At 40.0% G+C, this 21504-nt stretch overlaps 1 protein-coding gene across 2 annotated transcripts in view; it reads right to left on the reverse strand.

The window, feature by feature from the left end:
• Positions 1 to 46: 46 nt before the first annotated feature.
• WEE2 (WEE2 oocyte meiosis inhibiting kinase) overlaps positions 47 to 21504 on the reverse strand; it is a 58292-nt gene continuing 36834 nt past the window's right edge. For both annotated transcript variants that reach the window (XM_089527880.1, XM_089527879.1), the window contains exons 3-12: positions 20143 to 20342; positions 17552 to 17603; positions 13469 to 13641; positions 11808 to 11929; positions 8954 to 9100; positions 7593 to 7694; positions 5904 to 5989; positions 4641 to 4811; positions 4393 to 4535; positions 47 to 2452 (exon numbers count right to left, since the gene is read on the reverse strand). In XM_089527880.1, coding sequence (XP_089384006.1) covers positions 2269 to 2452; positions 4393 to 4535; positions 4641 to 4811; positions 5904 to 5989; positions 7593 to 7694; positions 8954 to 9100; positions 11808 to 11929; positions 13469 to 13641; positions 17552 to 17603; positions 20143 to 20342 — 1380 coding nt within the window. In that variant the 3' untranslated portion in view covers positions 47 to 2268. The remainder of the gene's footprint in view (positions 2453 to 4392; positions 4536 to 4640; positions 4812 to 5903; positions 5990 to 7592; positions 7695 to 8953; positions 9101 to 11807; positions 11930 to 13468; positions 13642 to 17551; positions 17604 to 20142; positions 20343 to 21504) is intronic.

The raw sequence follows: 21504 nt of genomic DNA on the forward strand, positions 1-21504 counted from the left end.
GGAATAAATCTCGTTTCAAATACATCTGAATTATCAAATCCATCTTTATTCGCAGTGCTGACACAAGTAAGCAACAGAACTCACAGAGCTGCGGTTTCAATTTAAAAAAAATAGTATGAACAACAAAACCAGAAATCACAAGTGAACTTATTCAAGTAGTAACGCTAAAGAAAAGAAAAACACATCTGAAAGACCCATTAGCAGAATCTTGACTACTGGCTTTTCAGCCATCCTTGTAGAATCTCACGTTTCCCTCATTTCATTATGTCCCTAGAACTTCAGTTTTTAATATCAAAGAGGTTGCTGAAAAAAGATAAAATGTCTTTGACCAGACGTGATTCTGGGACATAAAAAAATTTGTACCTGCAGTGCACCAGAAGCTGGAAAAAGTGACTGTGTGGGTTTTGTTTTGTTTTTTACTACAGTGGCCATGGCGGTTGAAGGATTTGGGGAGCTGTAGTCCAAGTCTCTTCTCTAAACTCAGGTTTATTCCTGAAGGAGCACTAGCTCCTTCAATCACATCCAATTTCTAAACATTATTTATATCCAGTCCATTTGTACTGGTTTTATAAATACCCCAAATTAAGATGTAACTATACTTTTGCTGGACTTTTGATTGTTAAAATATTTGATGTACTTTTTAATCACACCCACCTTTGGTACCTACTATGATAACTGTACCACTTGCAATACTCCTGGAGGACTAAGACTGAAGGCATGTTCACCTCATAGCCTCCATTATGGAGCAATCTTGCCATTTAGATCAGATCTGTCTACCCTCCAGATGTGCTGGTTTCCAATTCCCATCATCCCCACACAGCATGACCACACTGGCTGGAGATTATGAAAGCTGGAAGCCAACACATCTGGAGATTAGCCAGTTGAGAAGGAGGTACATATATTTATAAAATCAGCCTCAAATTATTCAAGATAGGGACTAAAGACATAATCCTTGTATGATCTTAAAGAAATTCCCCCACACATACATGGTTAAATAAATAAGACTAAAGTTTTATTCAAAATATATGCTTTCTTTTCTTTTCTTTTTTTAAAGAAAAACATGAAAAACAACAATAAAAAAAGTTTATGGTGCCCAACAGCTAGGACTAAAACCATGTTCAGGGAAGTCTGGGGAACTCATACAGTTGATGGAAATGTTGGAAGCCCCCACTAAAAATATTGCCCCAATACTCAGGTCTAAGAAATAGAGAAACCAATTGAACTGTTGGACTGGTTCATGAAACAATATCAGAAGCTAACACTATAACAGGGGCATAAGGTTTACTTTATTTTATTATGAACACTTTACAAAATGTACTCCCCAGAAAATGAAGGCATTTCAAAAAGCATTTCAACCTCCATTCCAGTGTGCTTAAAAATCCACCCCACTCCAGACGCTTACAAGCCTTTATTCATTAGGTATGTCAGCCACTCAACTCATCACTGTTTAAGAATAAAGTCCTCCATGTCCCAGCCAGGCTGTACCTTACCTACTGTTGCACAAGGAAAGAGAGACATTTTCCTCAACACCTGTTGTCAAAAGAACTACTTCTTAATTTCAAAGGTCTTGTTTTTTAGAATTCTCAATATTAAATATATTTTGCTCTTGTCTGGGGGACTGAGTTACTGTAACTGTAGTCCAGATATTTCAGGACTGCAGCCCCCATGATCCTTCAACATAAAGTCAATGCTGGCTAGAGTCAATGAGAGCTGTAGTTCACCACTAGTAAGTTTCTCTGGTCCTTAAGAGACTGAAAGGTTAGAATGATGGCATAGCTTCATATACAATAGTCTCATCCCCAACTGTGGGAAGATGCCAACTGCTTAAGATGTATCCTCTTTAAATACACAGCTATTTCCAATCTTTTTTATAAAGAGATTAACACAAAAAGACCTTAAAATAGGCAAATATAAAAATGAAAGAAAGGAAATAAAGTTATATGTTCTTCTGACTATCCTATGGAGAAAATACACCCATTAGTTTTAAGAGATGTTATGTCTGAAGAAGCTGACATGATATTCCTGTACCTCATGTTCTCATGGTTTTACTAGCCTCAGCATAAAACCAGCTATGATTGTCAGGTCCAAAGGGCAAAAGGGACAGACAGACTAGGTTTGAAAACAGATGATAATGTTGAAATATGATGGATCAGAGGCTGAGATTCAGCATCATCATACTTGCAGTCATGATGGAAAAAATAAAAGCCAACTATGCTGGTTTTTCGCTAGGACATGCTTCTGTAACCTGAGAAATCTGAATAACTGTCTTCAGTAGCCACCAGCAGTAAAGCTGAATGACCGAGCATTTTTCCCTCCCACCAGGCGTTTCTTGTTGTTCTTATGCTTTGAATTGGCTCCAGTTTCTTGATGCCTGGCACATCCCAAAGACAGGTCTTTTTTGATGGCCTGGTCCTTTTTGAAGGTCTGAGCTAGGCGGGCTGCCCTCAGCTCCCTAAGAAAGAGAAGAGACAGCCATTAACAAAATGACCCCAACAGAGTGCAAAGGACTGGAAGGAATATTTCTCAGAGTTATGGTTTTCCCAACAGGCATTCAGGTTTAGCAAATCAGAAGTGAGAAGGTTTCATAGGATCAAGATGAAGGAGATTTGAACATGTGCACAAGTATGATTGCATTTTACAGTATGGTGACGTTTGTCACCAGAATACAAGTACATATGCAGAAGCAAAGTCTATTCAACTCCTTGGCATGCAGCTAGCAGTACAGCTGAAGAACCAGTAGCAGTAGCGAGTTAATTTTGATTCCCAAAGAAACAGGCAACTGACACACCCTTCCTACCCTTTCCAAAAATAGCCTAAAGCTAAAAAAAAAAAGCAGCATTATCCTAGCAGCTAATACTAGCACTCATACATGAGTTTCAGGCCCACCTTTGAAGGGAAGGAGACAGACACATTAAACTGGAGGATGAAGCCTCTCCCTGTTCTTCCCAACAGTCTTATGTATTTTTAGTGGAGGGTACAGACATTGGAAAAATTACTTATTTGGACTACAGCTTCCAGAATTCCACAGTCAGCATGGCCAGGGATTAATTATTTTGTTCATCCTCTGAGAGCAATTGCTGCGTGTCTACCTTATGAATCTTTTGGGGTCCCTTGGCAAGAGAAAGAAAAAGATATAAATTGAAGACAAAAGCAACTGCAGCCATGTCTGTTGAGTCCAGAGGAAAAGAAAAGAAAAACAGAGAGAGAGAGAGAGAGAGAGAGAGAGAGAGAGAAAGAAAGAAAGAAAGAAAGAAAGAAAGAAAAGGTCTCATTTCTCTGGCTTGGCCTGGCCAGACTTGACTAGTTCACAGATGCTCCTCACTTTAAAACAGCAGGACATTAAGGTGTCAAATTAAAATGGGACAATCAGCTTGTGTAGTGTGCTATAGAGAAGAAGCATTTCTTCTTTGGCCAATGGTATCAGAAGACAACTATGGAAACACTGAATGTCAAATTCTATAATGGGGGCAAGATGATAGTCATGGGGGGTGGGGGAGAGATATAGCTAATCTTAAAATCTTAATTGCATTTATAATTCATTTTCCTCCCAGGAAAGAGTCCAGTGCCCTTATTTGCAAAATCCTCCTTTGCTGTTTAGGAGTAAAGCCAGAGCTTCCCTCATTATTAATTAGAATAGAACTTGAAAAAGTTACTTAACAGATAACTTACCTGGACAATTTGGGAAGAAAAATCTGGACAGTTTGGAAGAAAAAAAATAACTTATCCAGCCTCAGAGGCTGACTGATGTGGCAGCTTCAAAAAGCAGATTAACATGAAAGCACAGGATGCTATTACCATATATACTTGACTATAAATCGATAAATTTATACCCAAAAATTGACCCCCCAAAAATGGGTTTAACATATATGGGGCAATATGGTAATAGCCTTGCCCCTCAAACCTCTTCCGCAGCCTGGCTGTCTCCCTAAGGGCCAGCCGGGCTAAGGAAGGGCTTGGGAGGCAAACATTTGCGTCCTCCATTTCCTCAGCCCAGGTGTCCTCTGGACGTCCTCCAAGGGAACAGCCAGGCTGAGGAATGGCTGGGATGGCAAATGTTTGCTTCCTCCCCTTCCTCAGCCCGGGTGTCCTCTGGAGGTCCCCCAAAGGGACAGCCAGACTGTGAAGGGGAAGGAAGGGATACCTTTGACTTATCTATAGGTCATATCAAAATCTCTAATTTGATTTATACACATCATAGTGAAATATATACAGTAATTATTTTACTATTGGGGCATGTAGAGGCTCTTGTAGGATTTTCTGTCTTATTGTGTGCCAAAATAACTTCAGAATTGTTAGATGCTACATACACTTTGGTTTGGCTGCCGGATATTCATTTGCTGGTTCTTATCAGGCCCCACAACATCTTGGCTTAACCCTATTGAAGGACTTTACCTTTCCAGCATAGCAGTTTTGAATCTCTCCACATTTAGTTGCTTTTGAAGTTGGGCAGCTTTCCCAATAGAAGGCCGGAGGACAGGGTGTTTGGTTAGTGTAGTGGCTGATGGTCTCTTAATTGGATCAGGATGGATCATAAGCTGAGATCAAAACAAAACAAGTAGAAGTGAGTGAGAAAGGGGTAGGTTTCATATTACTGGTGAAAGAACTAATACTCTTCTCACACTCCCCAAAAGAAAGCTCACCTTGAGCAGTTCTGTAAAGCCATGTGACAGCTGCTGAGGGATTACTGGAAGGTTGCCTTTGCGGATGTCGTGCCACATAGTACCATTGGCAGGTAATTGGTCACAACCTGCTGCTAGAGCAATGGTTAATGCAAGAGCAAAGATGTCCGCCTTGGGCAGATAGCAGTACTGCTGTGGAGGAAGTAACAAGAAAAACTAGAGGTTTTACACTACAAAGAAGTAATGCATCCAGGTTACATCAGGTCCAGTTTAAATATGCTACCTAGGAATGAGGTGTAGACACCTCAAGAGTTCCAAGCTGGTGTAGGCTTTAGAAGCCTTCATCCTATAATACAATAGAGCATGAATATAAATGTTTTTATCATTAAAAATCTAGGTCTAGAATACTGTGGTATGCATCCAACTGGTAGTCCCCACTAGAGTAGATCCATTAAATCAACAGGAATTTGGTAAGCAGCAGATCTGAGTGGACTGCACTGGGTGACACCATCAGAGGGGGTGACACCAAAATGACTTTCTACACCAACCCACTTCCTCTGACCCAGGAGGACCCAGTCTACCCTCACCCAAGCAGATCTGCTCTATACTCTCACCATTGATCTTGTGGCTGGGCACCTCATTCTGGCTGAAGTCTTTGGCCATGTAGACCCACTTGACTTTGGAGCAACTTTGTGAGTAGGGCTTGGCTGAGGAGGCAGTGACAGTTCTGAGGATAAAGAGATTTTTTTCTTCTCCTTCTCCTTTGCCACCTGGCTGAGCCCCACTCATGAAGTTACTCCAAAATCAAATGGCTGTATGTGGCCAAATGCTTCAGGTAGAATGAGGTGCCCAGCCTTGAGATCAATAGTGAGGGAATAGCCAGATCTACCTTGAGTGGGGGTAGGCCGCACCCTCCTGAATCAGAGGAAATGGGTTGGTGTAGATTGGGCCTGCCCATTTATGTCTCTTTTTTTAACCAGTTGCAGTTGGGGTGGGGGATGGCATCAGATATGCCTAAGGCAGACAAGGGCCAGAAGAGGGCATGGAAAAGAAAACAAAACATATTGCAAATCTGTGATTTGGAGGTAAAAAAAATTCTACCAGGTGACACCATATGTTACCACACTGGGTGACACCATCCCAAGTGATGCCACTGTTGGTAAGTCAACACTGAGTCCTTGCATCTTCCCTTTGGACTTCCAAGAAGTATCCAGTTGGCCACTGTGGGAAATATGATGGTGCACTATGCAACAGACTGAACCATCAGGGCTCTTATGTTCTTACCTCTTGCAAGATTTCATTGGCCAAGAAGCGGCAATCTCCTTCCTCCACTTGTGGAGTAGCTATGGATGTCACATGTCCAAGGTCTCCTAAGAGAGAGAAACTGGTGAGCTAGTTTACAAATGTAAATGCAAATTAGTATTAGTATTAAAGCTTAAACTAAAAATCTTCATAACTCCAACAGTAACAAATAAAAGAATAAACAAAATTAAAATATTAAAATTTATTAACTGATATGATTTGAACATATCAGTTAGTCAGTTACTGAAGACCTATTTGAATGGAAAGTCTTTGCCAGTGTGCCTAGCTAAGGATGGGTAGGCCTGTTACCAGAAGGATGTCCGAAGAGACAAATTGGTCATAATAGCTATGCATTGAATACCTACGATGTGCACCAGTGCAAAGACTAGCTGCAATGAAGTTACCAATCTCCAGGATGTGCAAGATACATACATGTGCACGCATGCATGCACATGTGTGTATACAGTGTTTAACAGACCAAACTATAAACATAAACACAGTGTAAAGTCGAAGGCTTTCATGGCAGGCATCCATAGCTTTTTGTGGGTTTTTCGGGCTATGTGGCCATGTTCTATCAGAGTTTCTTTCTGACGTTTCGCCAGCATCTGTGGCTGGCATCTTCAGAGAATGCTTTGCCTGGAAAGATATATACACCCAATTTTTCCAGGCAAAACATTCTCTGAAGATGCCAGCCACAGATGCTGGCGAAACGTCAGAAAGAAACTCTGATAGGAAAAAAGAAAAAGAAAAAGAAACTCTGATAGAACATGGCCATATAGCCAGAAAAATCCACAAAAAACTATAAACACAGTGCCTGGTAGAATATACAGTTAATGACTAAATCATATATTACTGTCAGTACCAGGCAGTATGTGTCAAAGTAACAGCTGCTGGAAAACATGACCAGGAGGATTTCATGCTCATGTTCTGCTGGTGGGCTTTCCATAGAAACTGAGTTGGCTACTGTGGTATAGTTATATACTGGCCCAAAGAGGCCTAATAATAATAATGATAAAATATTTATTTATATCCCGCCTCTTCCACTTTGAGGATCGAGGTCAGTAACAGTAGAGTTTATACAATATAAAACAATAAAAACAAGTCCCACAAGACCCCGGCCCAACCCACTACTTGACAGCTTTTCCTCTAAAGGAAAATGGGGGACTGTGAAAGATCCTATCATGTAGGCAATGAATTTGTTTCTACTAGAACTTTGGCTGATTTTATAGCTTTAACTGTCATGGCCCCAAACTCAAGGGAAGTATGAAAGGGCTCTCTAGAAATCAGAATATTATAGGCCTTGGTCCGATCCACTGGACTCCTCTAAAAAAATTATGTTGTAGGATATGGAAACGTGACCTTCAAGTAGAAAGCTCACATCCAGTTATGCACTTGCATCCTGCAGTGATTTTTACTGAACCTACAGTATTTTCTACACTGTTCACAACCATCACACCATACTGCAACCTCCCACCAAATCCATTATCGCGACCATCTGTTGAGCAGGTCCCATGTATAGACTTTGGAGTAAGTAGGTCCTACAGTAGAGAGGAAAATATGTAAGAGAGAAGGGGAATGACTCTAGCTCAAGAGACATTAAAAAAAAACTTGGAGTTGGAAACCACTCCATGCCACATTCTCCAGAAGCATAGCCATATTTAAGCTACGCACCAATTTTATATACCACACTAGAAGAGGAAAACCCATCATCTTCACTGTCACTCTCCTCCTCCCCCGTGAGCGCAATCAGCTTGTGACATATAAAAATATTGCCTGAAACCAATAAGAAACAAGAATAATGAAGTTTGCAATGTTCTCACATCAATTATATTAGCAACAATCAATAAAGCTTGCATTCCACAAGCATGTATCTGCACATTGCTGAGCAACACTTGACAGTTTTTCCTCTAAAGGAAAATGGGGGACTGTGAAAGATCCTATCATGTAGGCAATGAATTTGGTTTCTACTAGAGCTTTGGCTGATTTTATAGCTTTAACTTCATGACCCCAAACTCAAGGGAAGTATGAAAGGACTCTCTAGTAATCAGAATACTATAGGCTCTGTTTTGTTAGGTTTCACAAAATCACATTGTTGAAGTAGCCATTTATATACCTAGTCAAGCTCAGAATATGAAAAAATTGTGTTCTTTTAGATGACAACTTGAAGAATTCTCTTGTTATGAGATTCTGAGAGATGTAGTCCAAAAAAGTAACCTTCCCATGCTCTAATCTAATCTATTTATCTGAGGAAACCCAAAGCTAGATGGCTAGCCATATTGTCCTTCAAGGCTTTTAAAAAGGAAGAGCCCTCCATATCAATGCAGCTAAATGGCTGAATTTTAGGGAGCAGCTGTAGCTTAGTGGAAGAACACACACTTTGTATGCAGAAGGTCCCAGATTCAATCTCCAGCCTTTGCAAGCAAAGTCTAAAGGAGTCAGAAACCTTCAGAAACTTCTGCCTGTCAAGCGTTGACAGTATTGAGCTATGTGGACCAATAGTCCAATTAAGTGTAATACAGATTCTTTTATTCCTACCTGCTCTTATTGCCAAGGCATTTCTCCTGACAGTCAATCAAAACTGAGCTTCTGGCAACTGAAGTCCAGAACCTCTATCACCCTTGGCCAACACAGAACCAGTCTTCATCCTATTTTATGTGACAGTCTTTGTGGATTTCAAGAGTTCTCTCATGTACCCACCTCCATTTTCTTTTCTCTAAGCTAAACATACTCCATAAAGACTAGCTTCAGCTTTCTACATGTTGTGGAAATAAGCCATCAGTAAAATGGCTCAATTAGAAGGGAGGCTTGTGTTTCCTTATAATTTAGAAGCAATAGTTCTGCAGCCCTAATTGAGTTTAGCACTGTATTGATGCTGTTGCAATGCAACTTCAATGGGGATGCAGTGGAAACTTTTCAGAGGACTGTACCAGGATGGTAAAAATCTCCTTTGCTCCTGTGTACTCAGCTCACTTTTCCTAAGTGCCAACCACAACTATTTGATGCCCAGTGCATTATGGAATAAACAGGCTTACTGGGCTTGATATCCATGTGAACCAGGCCAGAAGAGTGAATATATTTCAGCCCCATGGAGACTTGCAGCAAGATCTCTTTCAGCTCAGATTCTTTGAAATAATCCTCTGTCTTCAAGTTCTCCAGAAGAACATCTTGAAGGCTCCCACCTGCAGAAAATAAGTGTTATCATACTGCCATGGCTGCAATGCCCTACACTGTCCATTCCTTCTGAAGTAGCTTATTCCATCTTACATTTAAGATACCAATTTGCTTATCAACACTTAAATGGTAGCCTAATGCTGCCAGCTGTCATAACGCAAGGGCACTTGAGTGGAGGAGGGAGGAACAGGGAAAGTTAATTAATTGTAGGGTTTTTTTTTTTAAGATTTCAGGCTCCATGTCTCAAGAGGCTATTATGTACATGATGTATCAGACTCATCACATAGCATACTGTTTCTCAAACTTTGGTGCTCAAGATGCTTCTTGAGTATTGGCCATGCTAGCTGGGACTTTTGGGAGCCGGAGTTCATAACATCTGGAGAACCAAAAATTGAGAAGCACTGGTATAGGAAACTTACTTAATAGGGACTTACAGCCAGTCCTGGCTTTCAGAGTATACTAAATCAAACACCCATTTGTTTTATTCTTAATTCTAGTCATATTTCATATATTTTATGTTTTATTTTTGCTACTTATAATGTATGTTTTTATTGTGTGCCTTCAAGTCATTTCTGACTTATGGTGACCTTAAAGCAATCCTATCACAGAGTTTTCTTGGCAAGAATTAGTCAGAAGAGATTTGCCATGGCCTTCCTCTGAAGCTGAGAGAGTATGACTTGCCCAAGGATCACCCAGTGGATTTCCATGGCCAAGCAGCCAAACCTCTATATCTAATATAGATAGATGGATGGATGGATGGATGGATGGATAGATAGATAGATGATAGATAGACAGATTACAAATATAATATTGGTAAAATATTATACATACAAACACACACATTTGTGCATGTATCTGAGATACACACACACACACACACACATACATACTGTATATTATATATATTTATGGGCACAGATCAGTCTAAATCTATATCTGTTTCATATTTTATGATTGAGAGGTGCACATCATGCTACCATGATGTATCACATGGCTTTTTTCCATAACAAGACCTGGTCTGCCCCAAGACAGTTTGCTGCCTGGAACAAAAATACCCTTCCAGCCAGCCCCATTCCATATGCCAGATGGAATTTTACTTCAGCACCAAGGACAGGAGAGTCATCTTCACCAGTGCACCTAAGATCAGAAGCTCAGTTGCAAGCTGGAACAGTTATGTCACACACACACTCCCTCTCTTCTCCAGAAAAGTAAGGCTATGGGACTGTTCTTTGCTGTGCTCTGGCAGCTGCTGCCTGAAGCAGTTGCCTCACTCTGCTGAATAGTATAAGCAGCCTTGACTACTCCATATTCCAGCATCAGTTAGCACCCATTCCATTCACAATGCTCTCATAACAGCATCGAGTATAATCACATTTGCACACCCTATTAGATTTTAGGCAGGCATCTGTTTTTTCGGCAGCATCAAATGGAATTTTGAGGTATTGGCAGTCATGCTGTTCTACTCTCATGGGAACAGGGGCTTGGTAAAAGTTACTTTCTTAGACTACAACAGAACTTTGCAGCTTGGATTTGGGGGTGGGGGAGTTGCAGTTCAAGAAAGTGACCTTCTAAGCTTTGATAGGAAAAGACCCCACACAAGCTAATGAGTGACTCTAGAAAACAAAAACAATATGGGCCTGAATAAAAGGACCCCAAACGTTTTGAATTTAGGGTCTCAGGATGATATCTTAATATCTGAAGTCAAATGTATACAAAAGGAAGACCCAATTGGGTGCCAATCCCTGCTCATGAGCATGTATGGAGTTGACAAAACCCACAAACCTCTTAGAATGATGATACTTATATTTACTGGCCCTTAAGTACAGCCTTTTAGCAAGGGTAGACTTTAGGCTTGCTGGATCTACTTTATTTTTCAACCGAACTCCAAGTCCTTTAACGAGAACCAGGTAAAAATAGCAGCTCAAGAATTATAAAATGAGGCACCTCTGAGCATATGCTCAGCCTGGGAAATGGGAGCTTTCATGACAACTCTTTCTCTCACGCACGTCTGTCCCTAGCTTTCATGCTTTCAGAAACTTAATTTAGAATTAAAAAGCATGGTTTTCAAAACAAGCTGAAAACCCCTGCTGATCTACTGAAAACTACCCAAAGACTTGCCAGTAGATCCCAATCAACCTTCTGCCCTCCTACCCCCAGTCTTCGGGCCCATTTACACTACAGAATTATAGTACTATTATTCCACTTTAACTTCCATGGTTCCATCCTACACAATCCTACGAATGGTAGTCTGGTGAGGACTAGAGTGCTCTGGCTGACAATGCTAAATACTCCTCCTGCAAATACACTACAAATCCCAGGATTCCATAGGATAGAACCATGACAGCTGAAGTAGAATAATAGTACTATAATTATGTAGTGTGAACGGGCCCTTTGATAGGCCAAGTACTCAGTTTCACAGCTTCATTTAGTTCCCTTTACTTTCCATTTATATGGACTTAGATAAGAAATCAGGTGCAGAGGTTGGAGAAGTTATGTTTAGGACTACAATTTTCAGAACTGTCCAGCCAGCATGGCCAGATATTTTCCCAAGCTTTGTTCTGGTATCAGTTGTATTCCTCTACTGCAGATTCCCTCTCTATGGACATTTGTTATACATGATTAACTAAATGAAAGAATGCACAACATTTCTATGGCGTTTGAATTTCAGGTACTTTGGAGCTGAGCAAAGATTAGAAGGGTGGAACATCTCCTTACCATTGCAGTGCTCATTCTGAATGATCATGTGATCATCTTCTGCCCACGCTGAATAGTAGCGCACCACATGGGGATGATGGCCAAGCACTGCATGGGCATACACTTCCCGCAAAGCCATTTGCCTGTAGAGAAAGAGACAAAAAATAAAATAAAACATGGAAAGAAGATTAATGGGGCCAGACAGACTGCTGTAAACTTCCTTAATAGTCCCAAGGTCCCGTCAAGGAATAAACTAAGATTCCATTTTAAATGTGGTTCTACCCTATGGAAACCTGGAATTTGCACTTAGGGAAAGATATTTAGAATTCTCAGCTGGAGAGCTTGAATGCAGTTAAAGTGGAATTATAGTGCTATAACTGTGTAGAATGAAAGGACCCCTGATGAAGCTGTTTTTAAGGAGTATTACTTCATTAACAGTGAAGTAGTATCTGGAAAGGGCCAGTTTTTTTCTCCTGCTACTTCTAATTTTGGATAGAATATCATTCAGTGATTCAGTGAAACTTCAAAAGCTTGCAACATTTATTTTGTGCATTTTGGTTGGCCCAGTAAAAGTATCACTGTTTTGTGGATTTCGGTTTTATTGTATCGTGATTTATAGGCACCAATATCAGCTCTCTTTCTAAAACTGTGGCAATGATTATATCTTGTGATAGTAGATTCCATTGCTTTAACTATGGGCTGGTACACAATGCCATAAAGCGGCGTACTCCCGGCAATACTAGGGTTAGGGAGCACGCACCAAAATGACGTGGCACACATGTGATGTGTCTGCACCGCCCCAGGCCGTTTACGGCAACCTGGCAGAGGTGCGGAAAGGAGCTCTGAAACGGTGCTCCTTTGGGCCCCCACATAGTTGGTGTGGCAGCCAAATAGCCGCGCCAACAATGCAGAGGAGAAATGGGCTGTGGCAGCCGCCCCTTTCACCTCTTTAGCGTCGGGGTGCCATTGGCACCTAAGGCACAAGGGCATCCCTTTTCCAGCCAAAGAGAAGCAGTAGTTTGCCACTTCTCTTTGGCCTGGCAAAACGCTTGATTGGTGCCGCAGGGCTACTGGTGAGGTTGCCCTGGCCCCAATCCAGTGCGAAAAGGGCCACATCTTTGAGGTGGTCTGTACCATGCCTATGGATATGTTCACATCACACAGTTATAGAGCTATGATTCCACTTTAACTAACTGGGTTTCATCTTACGGAAAACTGGGGTTTGTAGTTTGGTGAGGCACTGAATCTCTCTGTCTAAGAATTCTCAATAGCTCTCTCTAAATTACAAAGCCCTGGATTCTGTAGGATAGAACCACAGATGTTAAAGTAGAATCACAATGCTACAATTGCATAGTGTGAAAGGGCCCATTGTGATGTGTGAAGAAGCAGTCCTTGAATGCATCTTCACTAGATATCTCTAGTTTTAGTACAGTATTGGGGAACTTGGAGAAAAACCTCCCTACCCACTTTCTCTACCTTTGCTCTTTTTGTTTTCAATATCTAAGTATTACTAATCTACACAGCAGAAAAAAAGCCTTTTTAGTGAATGTGCAATGTAGTACAAAGAACTGAAATGCAAGCATTGCCTCTAAATGAACATTAGAAAGACATATTGTCATAACCCATCCCAGCTGCATATGTATACATGCAGGACACAAGCACATGGGGGTGGTTTCACTTACTCATCTGAGGATCCAGCAAGTGGTCTCTTTGAGCGTTTGATGGCATAAACACACCCATCCAGCCTTTTGATGCATTTGTACACCGAACCAAATTCCCCTACACCAATTTTCTCCAGCTCCAGGAATTCCTTCTTGTAACGAGAAACCATGTTGCTTTCACGCAAAAGAAATCTCTACAGGTGGATAAGGAAAAAAAGCCCAAAGAAGACAAATTGTCCTCCAAGGAAAAGCCACCATGATGCAATATCTCAATTTAGGTTCCTCCAGTACTGTCTTATATTTTTAAAACATACATACACACACACACAATGCATTACCTCATTTTTCTTTTCTGGAAAAATTATTTTTATGTCAGTAAAATATTAGTCTTTAAAAGAAGAAAGTAGCAATATTAACCAAGATAACAATACACAAGTCACGGTTAAAAATTATGTATGTTCACCCATGCCATTATCTATGCACTTGTTCAGTCTTCTCGAACCCGGTGCCCTCCAGATGTAAACTCCCACCATCCCCAGTCTGCATGCCAAAATCAATGCAGGGTGGGGTGGTAGGATTCTCAGTCCAACACCAGGTAGAATATGACTGCTTCGTTTCTCGTTGTTCCCATCTTTTCTCAGCGAAAGGTACTACACTTTAGAATCAGTTTGGACTCTCACCAGAAGAGGGCAATGCTGCTTTATCACTTTAACAATTCCTACTGGAAAATGAAAATCCATCTTGTAAACAGTAGTAATTGTGCTTAGCACTGACTCAAGGGGAAGGGAGCCAGATGAGAGATTTGTACACCAGAACATAGGAACAGGCAGCACTGCAGGAGATATTTATCTAACACTCAGTAAGGTTCTCTGCTTCCCTCTCCTCCCCTCCCAAAACCCCATGTAAAAAGCTTTGTCTTCATTAGATTTTCAATTAGAAGCTTTGTGATTGCTTAATTTCTCCCCTGGTAGCCAAAACAGTCAATGGTAATAATGATAAGACAAAAGCATTTAGAGTCAATCAACATGTGCAGAAAAAGCAGGAGGGATTATCTAATCCCACTAGTACTGTACCACTGCTGGATGCCAGTGGGGTGGTGGTGTTTGACCTCACACAGACATAAACCCCTCCATATACAAAGCTACAATCATTAGAAAGGTTTAGCTACACTAGCTTTCTTGCTGTCTTACAGGACTCCTTCTCCTGAACATGCCACAATAGCTTTTCACAGACTCAGGTTGACATGGCAAAGAACAGATACAGACACTGGAATTCTGATGTGGTTCAGAGCTTACCTATTGCAGAGATGGGCAAAGCAGTCATTCCTAATCTGTGTCACTTTCTCATATCTTCGCCCCTAAATCTGACCACATTTCTGTCTTATTCTGAAATTATTATTATGATTCTGAATGGAAGTGACAATGTAAACATATCTGTATGTGGTCAAGAAACCAAATCCTATGAAGAACGGTTCAGAGAAATGGGCATGTTTTACTTGGAGAACAGAAGGCTGGGGAGTGATATGGTAAGAATATTTAAATAATAATAATAAATTTTATTTATATCTCCCGCTGGCGAAACGTCAGGAAGGAAAATTTCTAGAACATGGCCACATAGCCCGAAAAACCCATAAAAACCATGGATGCCAGCCATGAAAGCCTTCGACTTCACAAAAAGGGAAGAGTTGTATTGCTCACAGTCGTAAGAATCTGAATATCTGAAGACATGTCATGTAGAAGAATAGTTTTCAGACTTTGGTATACCAGATGTTTTGGACTTCAACTGACATAATTCCTGAGCACTGTCCACACTGGCTGGGACTTCTGGGAGTTGAAGTCCAAAACATTAGGAGGACCAAAGGTTAAGAACCATTAATAATAGAATATACAGCAAGCATGTATTCTCCTGCCTACATTGGTTCAGAATTCAAACTGAATGGGGCTCATGCACATGGTGGCACGGCGGCGTGCACATGCCATGGATGTACGCCCCATTCGGCCCTTCTCCCCCTGCGGCTTTCAGTGGGCGCACTGTACAAGAAAAGAGGTTCCACTGAAACATTAGGAAGACCTTCTTGACAGTAAGAGCTGTTCAACAGTGGAAAATAATGCCTTGGGGAGTGGTGGATTCTCTTTCTTTGGTGGTCTCTTTTAACAGAGATTGGATGGCCATCTCTCTGGAGCGCTTTAGTTGTGTACTCTAATCTGGAAGGGACCTAGAGTAGATGACATCTGTGGTCCCTTCCAAATGTATGCTTCTATGGAATATTTAGACCTGGAAATCTCAGCACCTGACACATTTTTGAACTGGAAACCCTAATCATGCTCAGCCACAGTTTGTTGCTTTAGTTATGAATTGTCCTGCAGATGATCAAACAAATCCTCCTATTTCTGGGGGGAAATGGGAACTCCTTTTTTAAAAAAATTATCATTATTAAAAAAATTCTATTCACTCATACAAAAAAAAATAAACAATATTACAAACATATGCCTCTCTGTTATTATTGTTACTTTTCATAGACTTTTTTCTTTTGTATTTTTATTTCTATCTATTTTCTGTCGAATCATTTCTTTCTATTCTGATAGACTCCCATTTCAGTCTGAAGTATTTATGTAATGTTAGCCATTCATTCTCATTTTTCTTTTGTGTTTCATCTCTTAATAGGGAGGTCAGTTTGTCTATTTCCACAAATTCATATAGTTTGAGTAACGATTCTTTTATAGTTGGTTTTTCTTTATGCTTCCATTTTTTTTGCAAATATTGTCCTGCCTGCTACTATCATATAAAAGATATTTTTCCATATTTTTTCTATCTCTTCATTAATCATACACAATAAGTAAATTGTGGGATCTAACTTCAATTTTATGTCTAGTATTTGTTTCATTTCAACTTGCATTTGTTTCCAATATTTTTGGAGGAAATGGCTTTTAATTGTGGTTGATGTCTGGCTAAGAAACTGGAGATGGGTTTAGGTACAGCAACAAGCCAGAATCCAGTTTACCACTGTGTGTGAACCCAGTCAATAAGAACTGCATGTGGAAAGATATTGATTGCTAAAAGTAATACTTCAGACTATCAGAATAAAAACAAGAGAAAGCAAGCCATCAAGCAGTAACCTACAGTAGCAGCCATCAGCTTGGCCTAAATGCCTTAACCTTCCCCCATCCATTATTAACTTGTCATGTGAAGCTATATCACACTTAGACCTGGGAAGAAGTTTTCTACAAGACTGGTCCTCCAGGTATTGTTTGGCCTTCACTCCCATTATTCCACACCATTTGCTCTTCTGATCTTGAGGTGATGTGAATTGCAGTTCAACAGCATCAAGATAGTCAGAAACTGCCGATATTCAAATATTACTTGAAGTAGAGAAGGAGTACTTACCAATATATGTTTAGATTTCAAGACAGTATGAAATATGCAAAAAAGAGAATAATTCTCATAGGCTGAAAATTGGTGTCCCTCTTCAATTTAAAGTAGAGTATATCAACTATCTATATCTCCCAGAACTTACCCAGCACAATTGTCACAGTGGCCGTGGGATTTTGGGAACTGCATTCCAGAATGCAGAACAAAGAATTTTTTCCAAGCTCTGTATTTAAATAGGACTGCAGATGTGTTTTGGTTCTGCAGCTTGAAGCCTTACAAGCAATTATGTAATACTGCAATGAGTTCTCTCATTGTACTCTTGTTTCATTTCAATGGCCCTCATCTGACAATGTTTTCTTAAAATAGTTTTTTGTGGGTTTTTCGGGCTATGTGGCCACAAAAAACTATGGATGCCGGCCATGAAAGCCTTCGACTGTTCTTAAAATACATTTAATGATTTTTTTCCCCCAACATTTAAAAATTAAAGAAGGAAATAAGCTCTTATGACTATGTTCCAATAACACTTTCTTTTGGGTGACCTTGGGCAAGTCACATACATTCAGCCCCAGAAAACCACATGATTGGGTTGCCTTAGGGTCACCATAACTCGGAAATGACTTAAAGGCACACAACTACAAATATTTTCTTCATCTGCTGCTGTATGTTAGCAAGCTGTTCTCTCTTTCACACATAGAACTAATGGCATTTATGTACTTGTGCAAACACGTTACTCACCTTGGCTGGCAAGCCCAACTCCATCGGGCCCCCTTTTTGCCTGGGATCATCCCTAAAACAATAATATTAATCTCATGAAGTGGTCTCCTAGCACTCACAGATAGTCCACAAGCCTTCAGTTTCACATTTAAATATTTAAGCATTAGCTTCAGGAACTACTCAAGCTTTATAAAATATTTATACAGGCATGTCTGCATGTAAAATGAACAGAAACCACAATAAAATTCACTCTAGGACCACAAAGGCGACAGCCTTTAACTTGGGAGATTCATATTCTAGTTTGGGATCTATTCCAATTTCCAATAAACAAAGGAAATCTCATTCTCAGGCTGTGAAAGCTTAAACTCGAAGATGACCTGGAAGAAAAAGTTCACACAATTGGAAACAGACCTGCAAAGATCACTTCAAACAGCAAGCACCTTTTCTTCTTTATGTATGCAGATAAAGAAATTTCTCCTGCATTTGGAACAACAACAAAACAGTTTCCCAAGGTTCTTCTAAACCTTGGTTTAAATATATATCCTTGGATTTTGCTGGCTGTTGTTGCCTCTGCAACCACTCTTTCCATTCTTGTTGAGGGCTGTTTGTAGTGATCTCCTGAATATTCACTAGGGCTCTTCCAAAGTTGATTTTTTAAAAAATAAAATAAAACAAAACAAAACAGAGAATGGTTTGTTGAGGTGGTTCCCTCAAGGACAAATTTTTCCTCTGAATGTTTTATTTATTTATTTATTGCAGAGATATAGTATTATAGTGCTATTTCACTAATGCAGTATAACTCTTAATTTAAACAAAATAAGGTGGGGGGAGGAAGAGACAAGAGGACTTTTTTGGACTGATATGTCTTGGAATGAAAAAGAAACACAATTTAGGGAGGGAATAAAATGTTGCTGTGAGTGCAAGGAACTGTCAGAAAACAGTCCAGGATAGTAGTAACAGAAATGTCATTGGGGCATCAAAACGTTCTCCCACCACTACCAAAAATATTTACAGTAAGAAACACCACAGCTCCCAGCAATGTCCTGACACATTTCTACCATTCAGGGGAGTTCTCGGTTGTCCTTTGGCACTCCAGCTCAAGTTCTGGTGCAGTGCTGATAATGAGAGTTGCTGATTGGATCAAAAGAGGCTCAATTTGATTTTTTTTCATGGTATGTCAGAAGACAGAATGTTCCATTATAGTTTTATTTATTAGATTTATATCCCATTTTTCTTTCATTGAGTTCAAAGTATCCTTCATGATTCTCTATTCACTTCACTCTTGTAAGTAAAGCTGAGAGAGAGAGAGAGAGAGAGAGAGAGAGAGAGAGAGAGAGAGAGAGAGAGAGAGATGCTGGCAAAAGAACACACAGGAAGTTTCATGGCTTGGTAGGACTAGAACCTTGATTTGCCAAGTCCCAGTTCAGTACTCTGACTACTGGATAATACTGACTCTCACAGTCAGTGCTCTAGCTTGATTCCTGTCACCAGCATACTTTCACTTCTCCAGCTATTACTAGGGGAATCTTCTTTTTCCTGCCTTTTTTAAATACTGGGGAATAGAAACTATGCAGGGCTCTTCCTGAATCCCACCTTAAGCTCCTTCCCCCATCCTGGTATCCTTCAGATGTGTCAAACTACAACTCCTAATATTTCCAAAGAGCAAGGCCAAATCTGCTGTTACTGATCAATTCAGCACTTACTAGGCATTCCTGTAGTCAAGGCAAAGGAGCTATCTTTGGTTAAGAGAATGGTTTGCAGAGATTCTGACCTTAGCAGAAACTTTCCATAAGGAATTGTTCATAAAGGCCTTTGTGAAAAATTGGAGGGCCTTATAGTCCAATCTCTGCTTGATACAGGAAACCTACACTGAAAGCATATCAAACAGAGAGAGTTCCACCATAGTGAAGTGATTAGAATGTTTTACTAGGACAGAGAACATCTAAATTCATATTCAATTCAGATTCTCACTCAGTCATGAAACTTGAGCTAGACATCATTTCTTAATCTAAGAGGGTTGCTGTAAGATTAAAATGCAGAAGAGCCACCCCGAGTTCCTTGGAGGAAATATACTATTAAATATAAAGCACAATCTGTATGTGAGCCCTACTGGATAGCCCTGTTCAGCCTCTCCATAACTCTATAGGACTGCATCTTTGCCAGTTAGTGCTCTCCCCTAGCTGTGCAGGATCAGAAGCAGCAGGCAAACAGCCAGGAGGAGAATGGCCCCTATTACTAAATGCCTCATTGACAAACCCCATTAAGCTTTCCATAAACTGCTTGGAAAATAGTTTTGGAAATCACCAGATTACTAGACTTAACATGCTTTTTGACCAAGTTGTGAAAGACATCTGTTTGATACATGATACCATTTTCCTCCCCTCTGTATCTTGCACTTTATATATTTTTCTCTGGGTTAACTATTGCATGGTAAGCACAAACTTAATTTGCAAGTCTGATTGATGAAACATGCATCTCTGATAAAATCCCACTGTGTGATGGAAAACAGGGTCATATCTTCATTGTATCTAGTTTAACTACAAAATTGCTACTCTACTATTCCATTTTGTATTCTAAGTGAGATAAAATATTATAAACAAGACAACACTCACAGCTCTCCTCTAGCTTTCCTCTTTCCACAGGGATGGAAAATCATCTGTCTATATGAATCAGGTGTAAAAGGATTAATGTTAACTAAAGACGTTGAGGGAGATTCCTCGGCATCTGTGCATGAGTTGAACCGCAAATTTCTCATCCCTTTGGGGGAGAATTTTCCCACAGGTGAAGGGAAAGCTGTCTTGCTCAGGAGGCTCTAGAGAAAACAGAAGAAAATCAAAGAATGTTTTAAACCACCTGTTTTGTGCAACTGCCTGATCTTCGAAGAAAAAAACCCTTTACAACTATAAATATTTATTGAAAACATTTATACAGTCAGCCCTCCGTTTTTGTGGGGGTATGTTCTGTATCTCCCCACTAAAATGGAGACTCGCAGATATCCAAGCCCCATAGAATTCTCAAGCACCATTGCGAATAATGGAGGTTGCCCCTCTGTAAATATTCAAGTCTGTGAGAAAGGACGGGCGATGTATATTTTATCCACCAACCAGAAAGGTTCCAATAATAATTTACATATTCACAAAATTATACTGTAAACCTGAAGCAGGGACTGTATAAAGATGACATGACACCAAAGGAAAAAGTAATGGAGACTTAAAGGAAAACAGGTTAGGCATTTCTTTTCAGTGTTATGCAATTAAGGCTAACCAAGCTTACATTAGTCATCCAATGCATATGCAATGGCTTTAATGCAACTGGAACTGGTTTGCCTTCTTTTTAAAATAAATACTTGTGTTCCAACATCAGTAATAACAGCCTCATATGCTTTGTCATGTACGCTATGAATTCAAAATGCTAGCACATTGTAAAGTACACACAGACCATGTGATCTAGTGTTCTCTTTTCAAAAAGTAAGATCTTAGCAAGCCTTTGGAAAGCTTATGAAAGAGAATAAAGCCAATAAACTGAAAACCAGAAAACAACTGATGGCCCTACAGGTATTCCCCTTCAAAGAGAAGGCTTCATTTTAGGGTGAAGACTCTAATGAACACTTTTTCCTGGCATGAGGTCTTCCATGTTAATTATTATTCATGTATTCATTACATGTCTATCTTGTCTTTTTTCCAAGGAAATGAAGGTGTCACACATCGCTCTTTCCCTCCCTACTTTAGCCTCAGAACAACCTTGTAAGGTAGGCTGAGTGTGTGAAACAGTTAATTTAACCTGCCAGGTTTAACAGTTCAGTAGGAACTTGAACCTGGATCTTCAACAATATTAACAGGTTAGCTCTCTAGCATGCAGTGGCCTCTTTACATACAAGACTTCTAATCTGGACTGCGCTTTACCATTCACTGCTGCTTAATGCGTCAATGTAATCACAGTCTAGATGAAGTGACATTGCTTATTTTCAGAAACCA

Source organism: Sceloporus occidentalis, unplaced genomic scaffold (genome assembly GCF_023333645.1).
Source record: "Sceloporus occidentalis isolate IW3139 unplaced genomic scaffold, rSceOcc1.0.p SCAF_5, whole genome shotgun sequence".
NCBI lineage: Eukaryota > Metazoa > Chordata > Lepidosauria > Squamata > Phrynosomatidae > Sceloporus > Sceloporus occidentalis.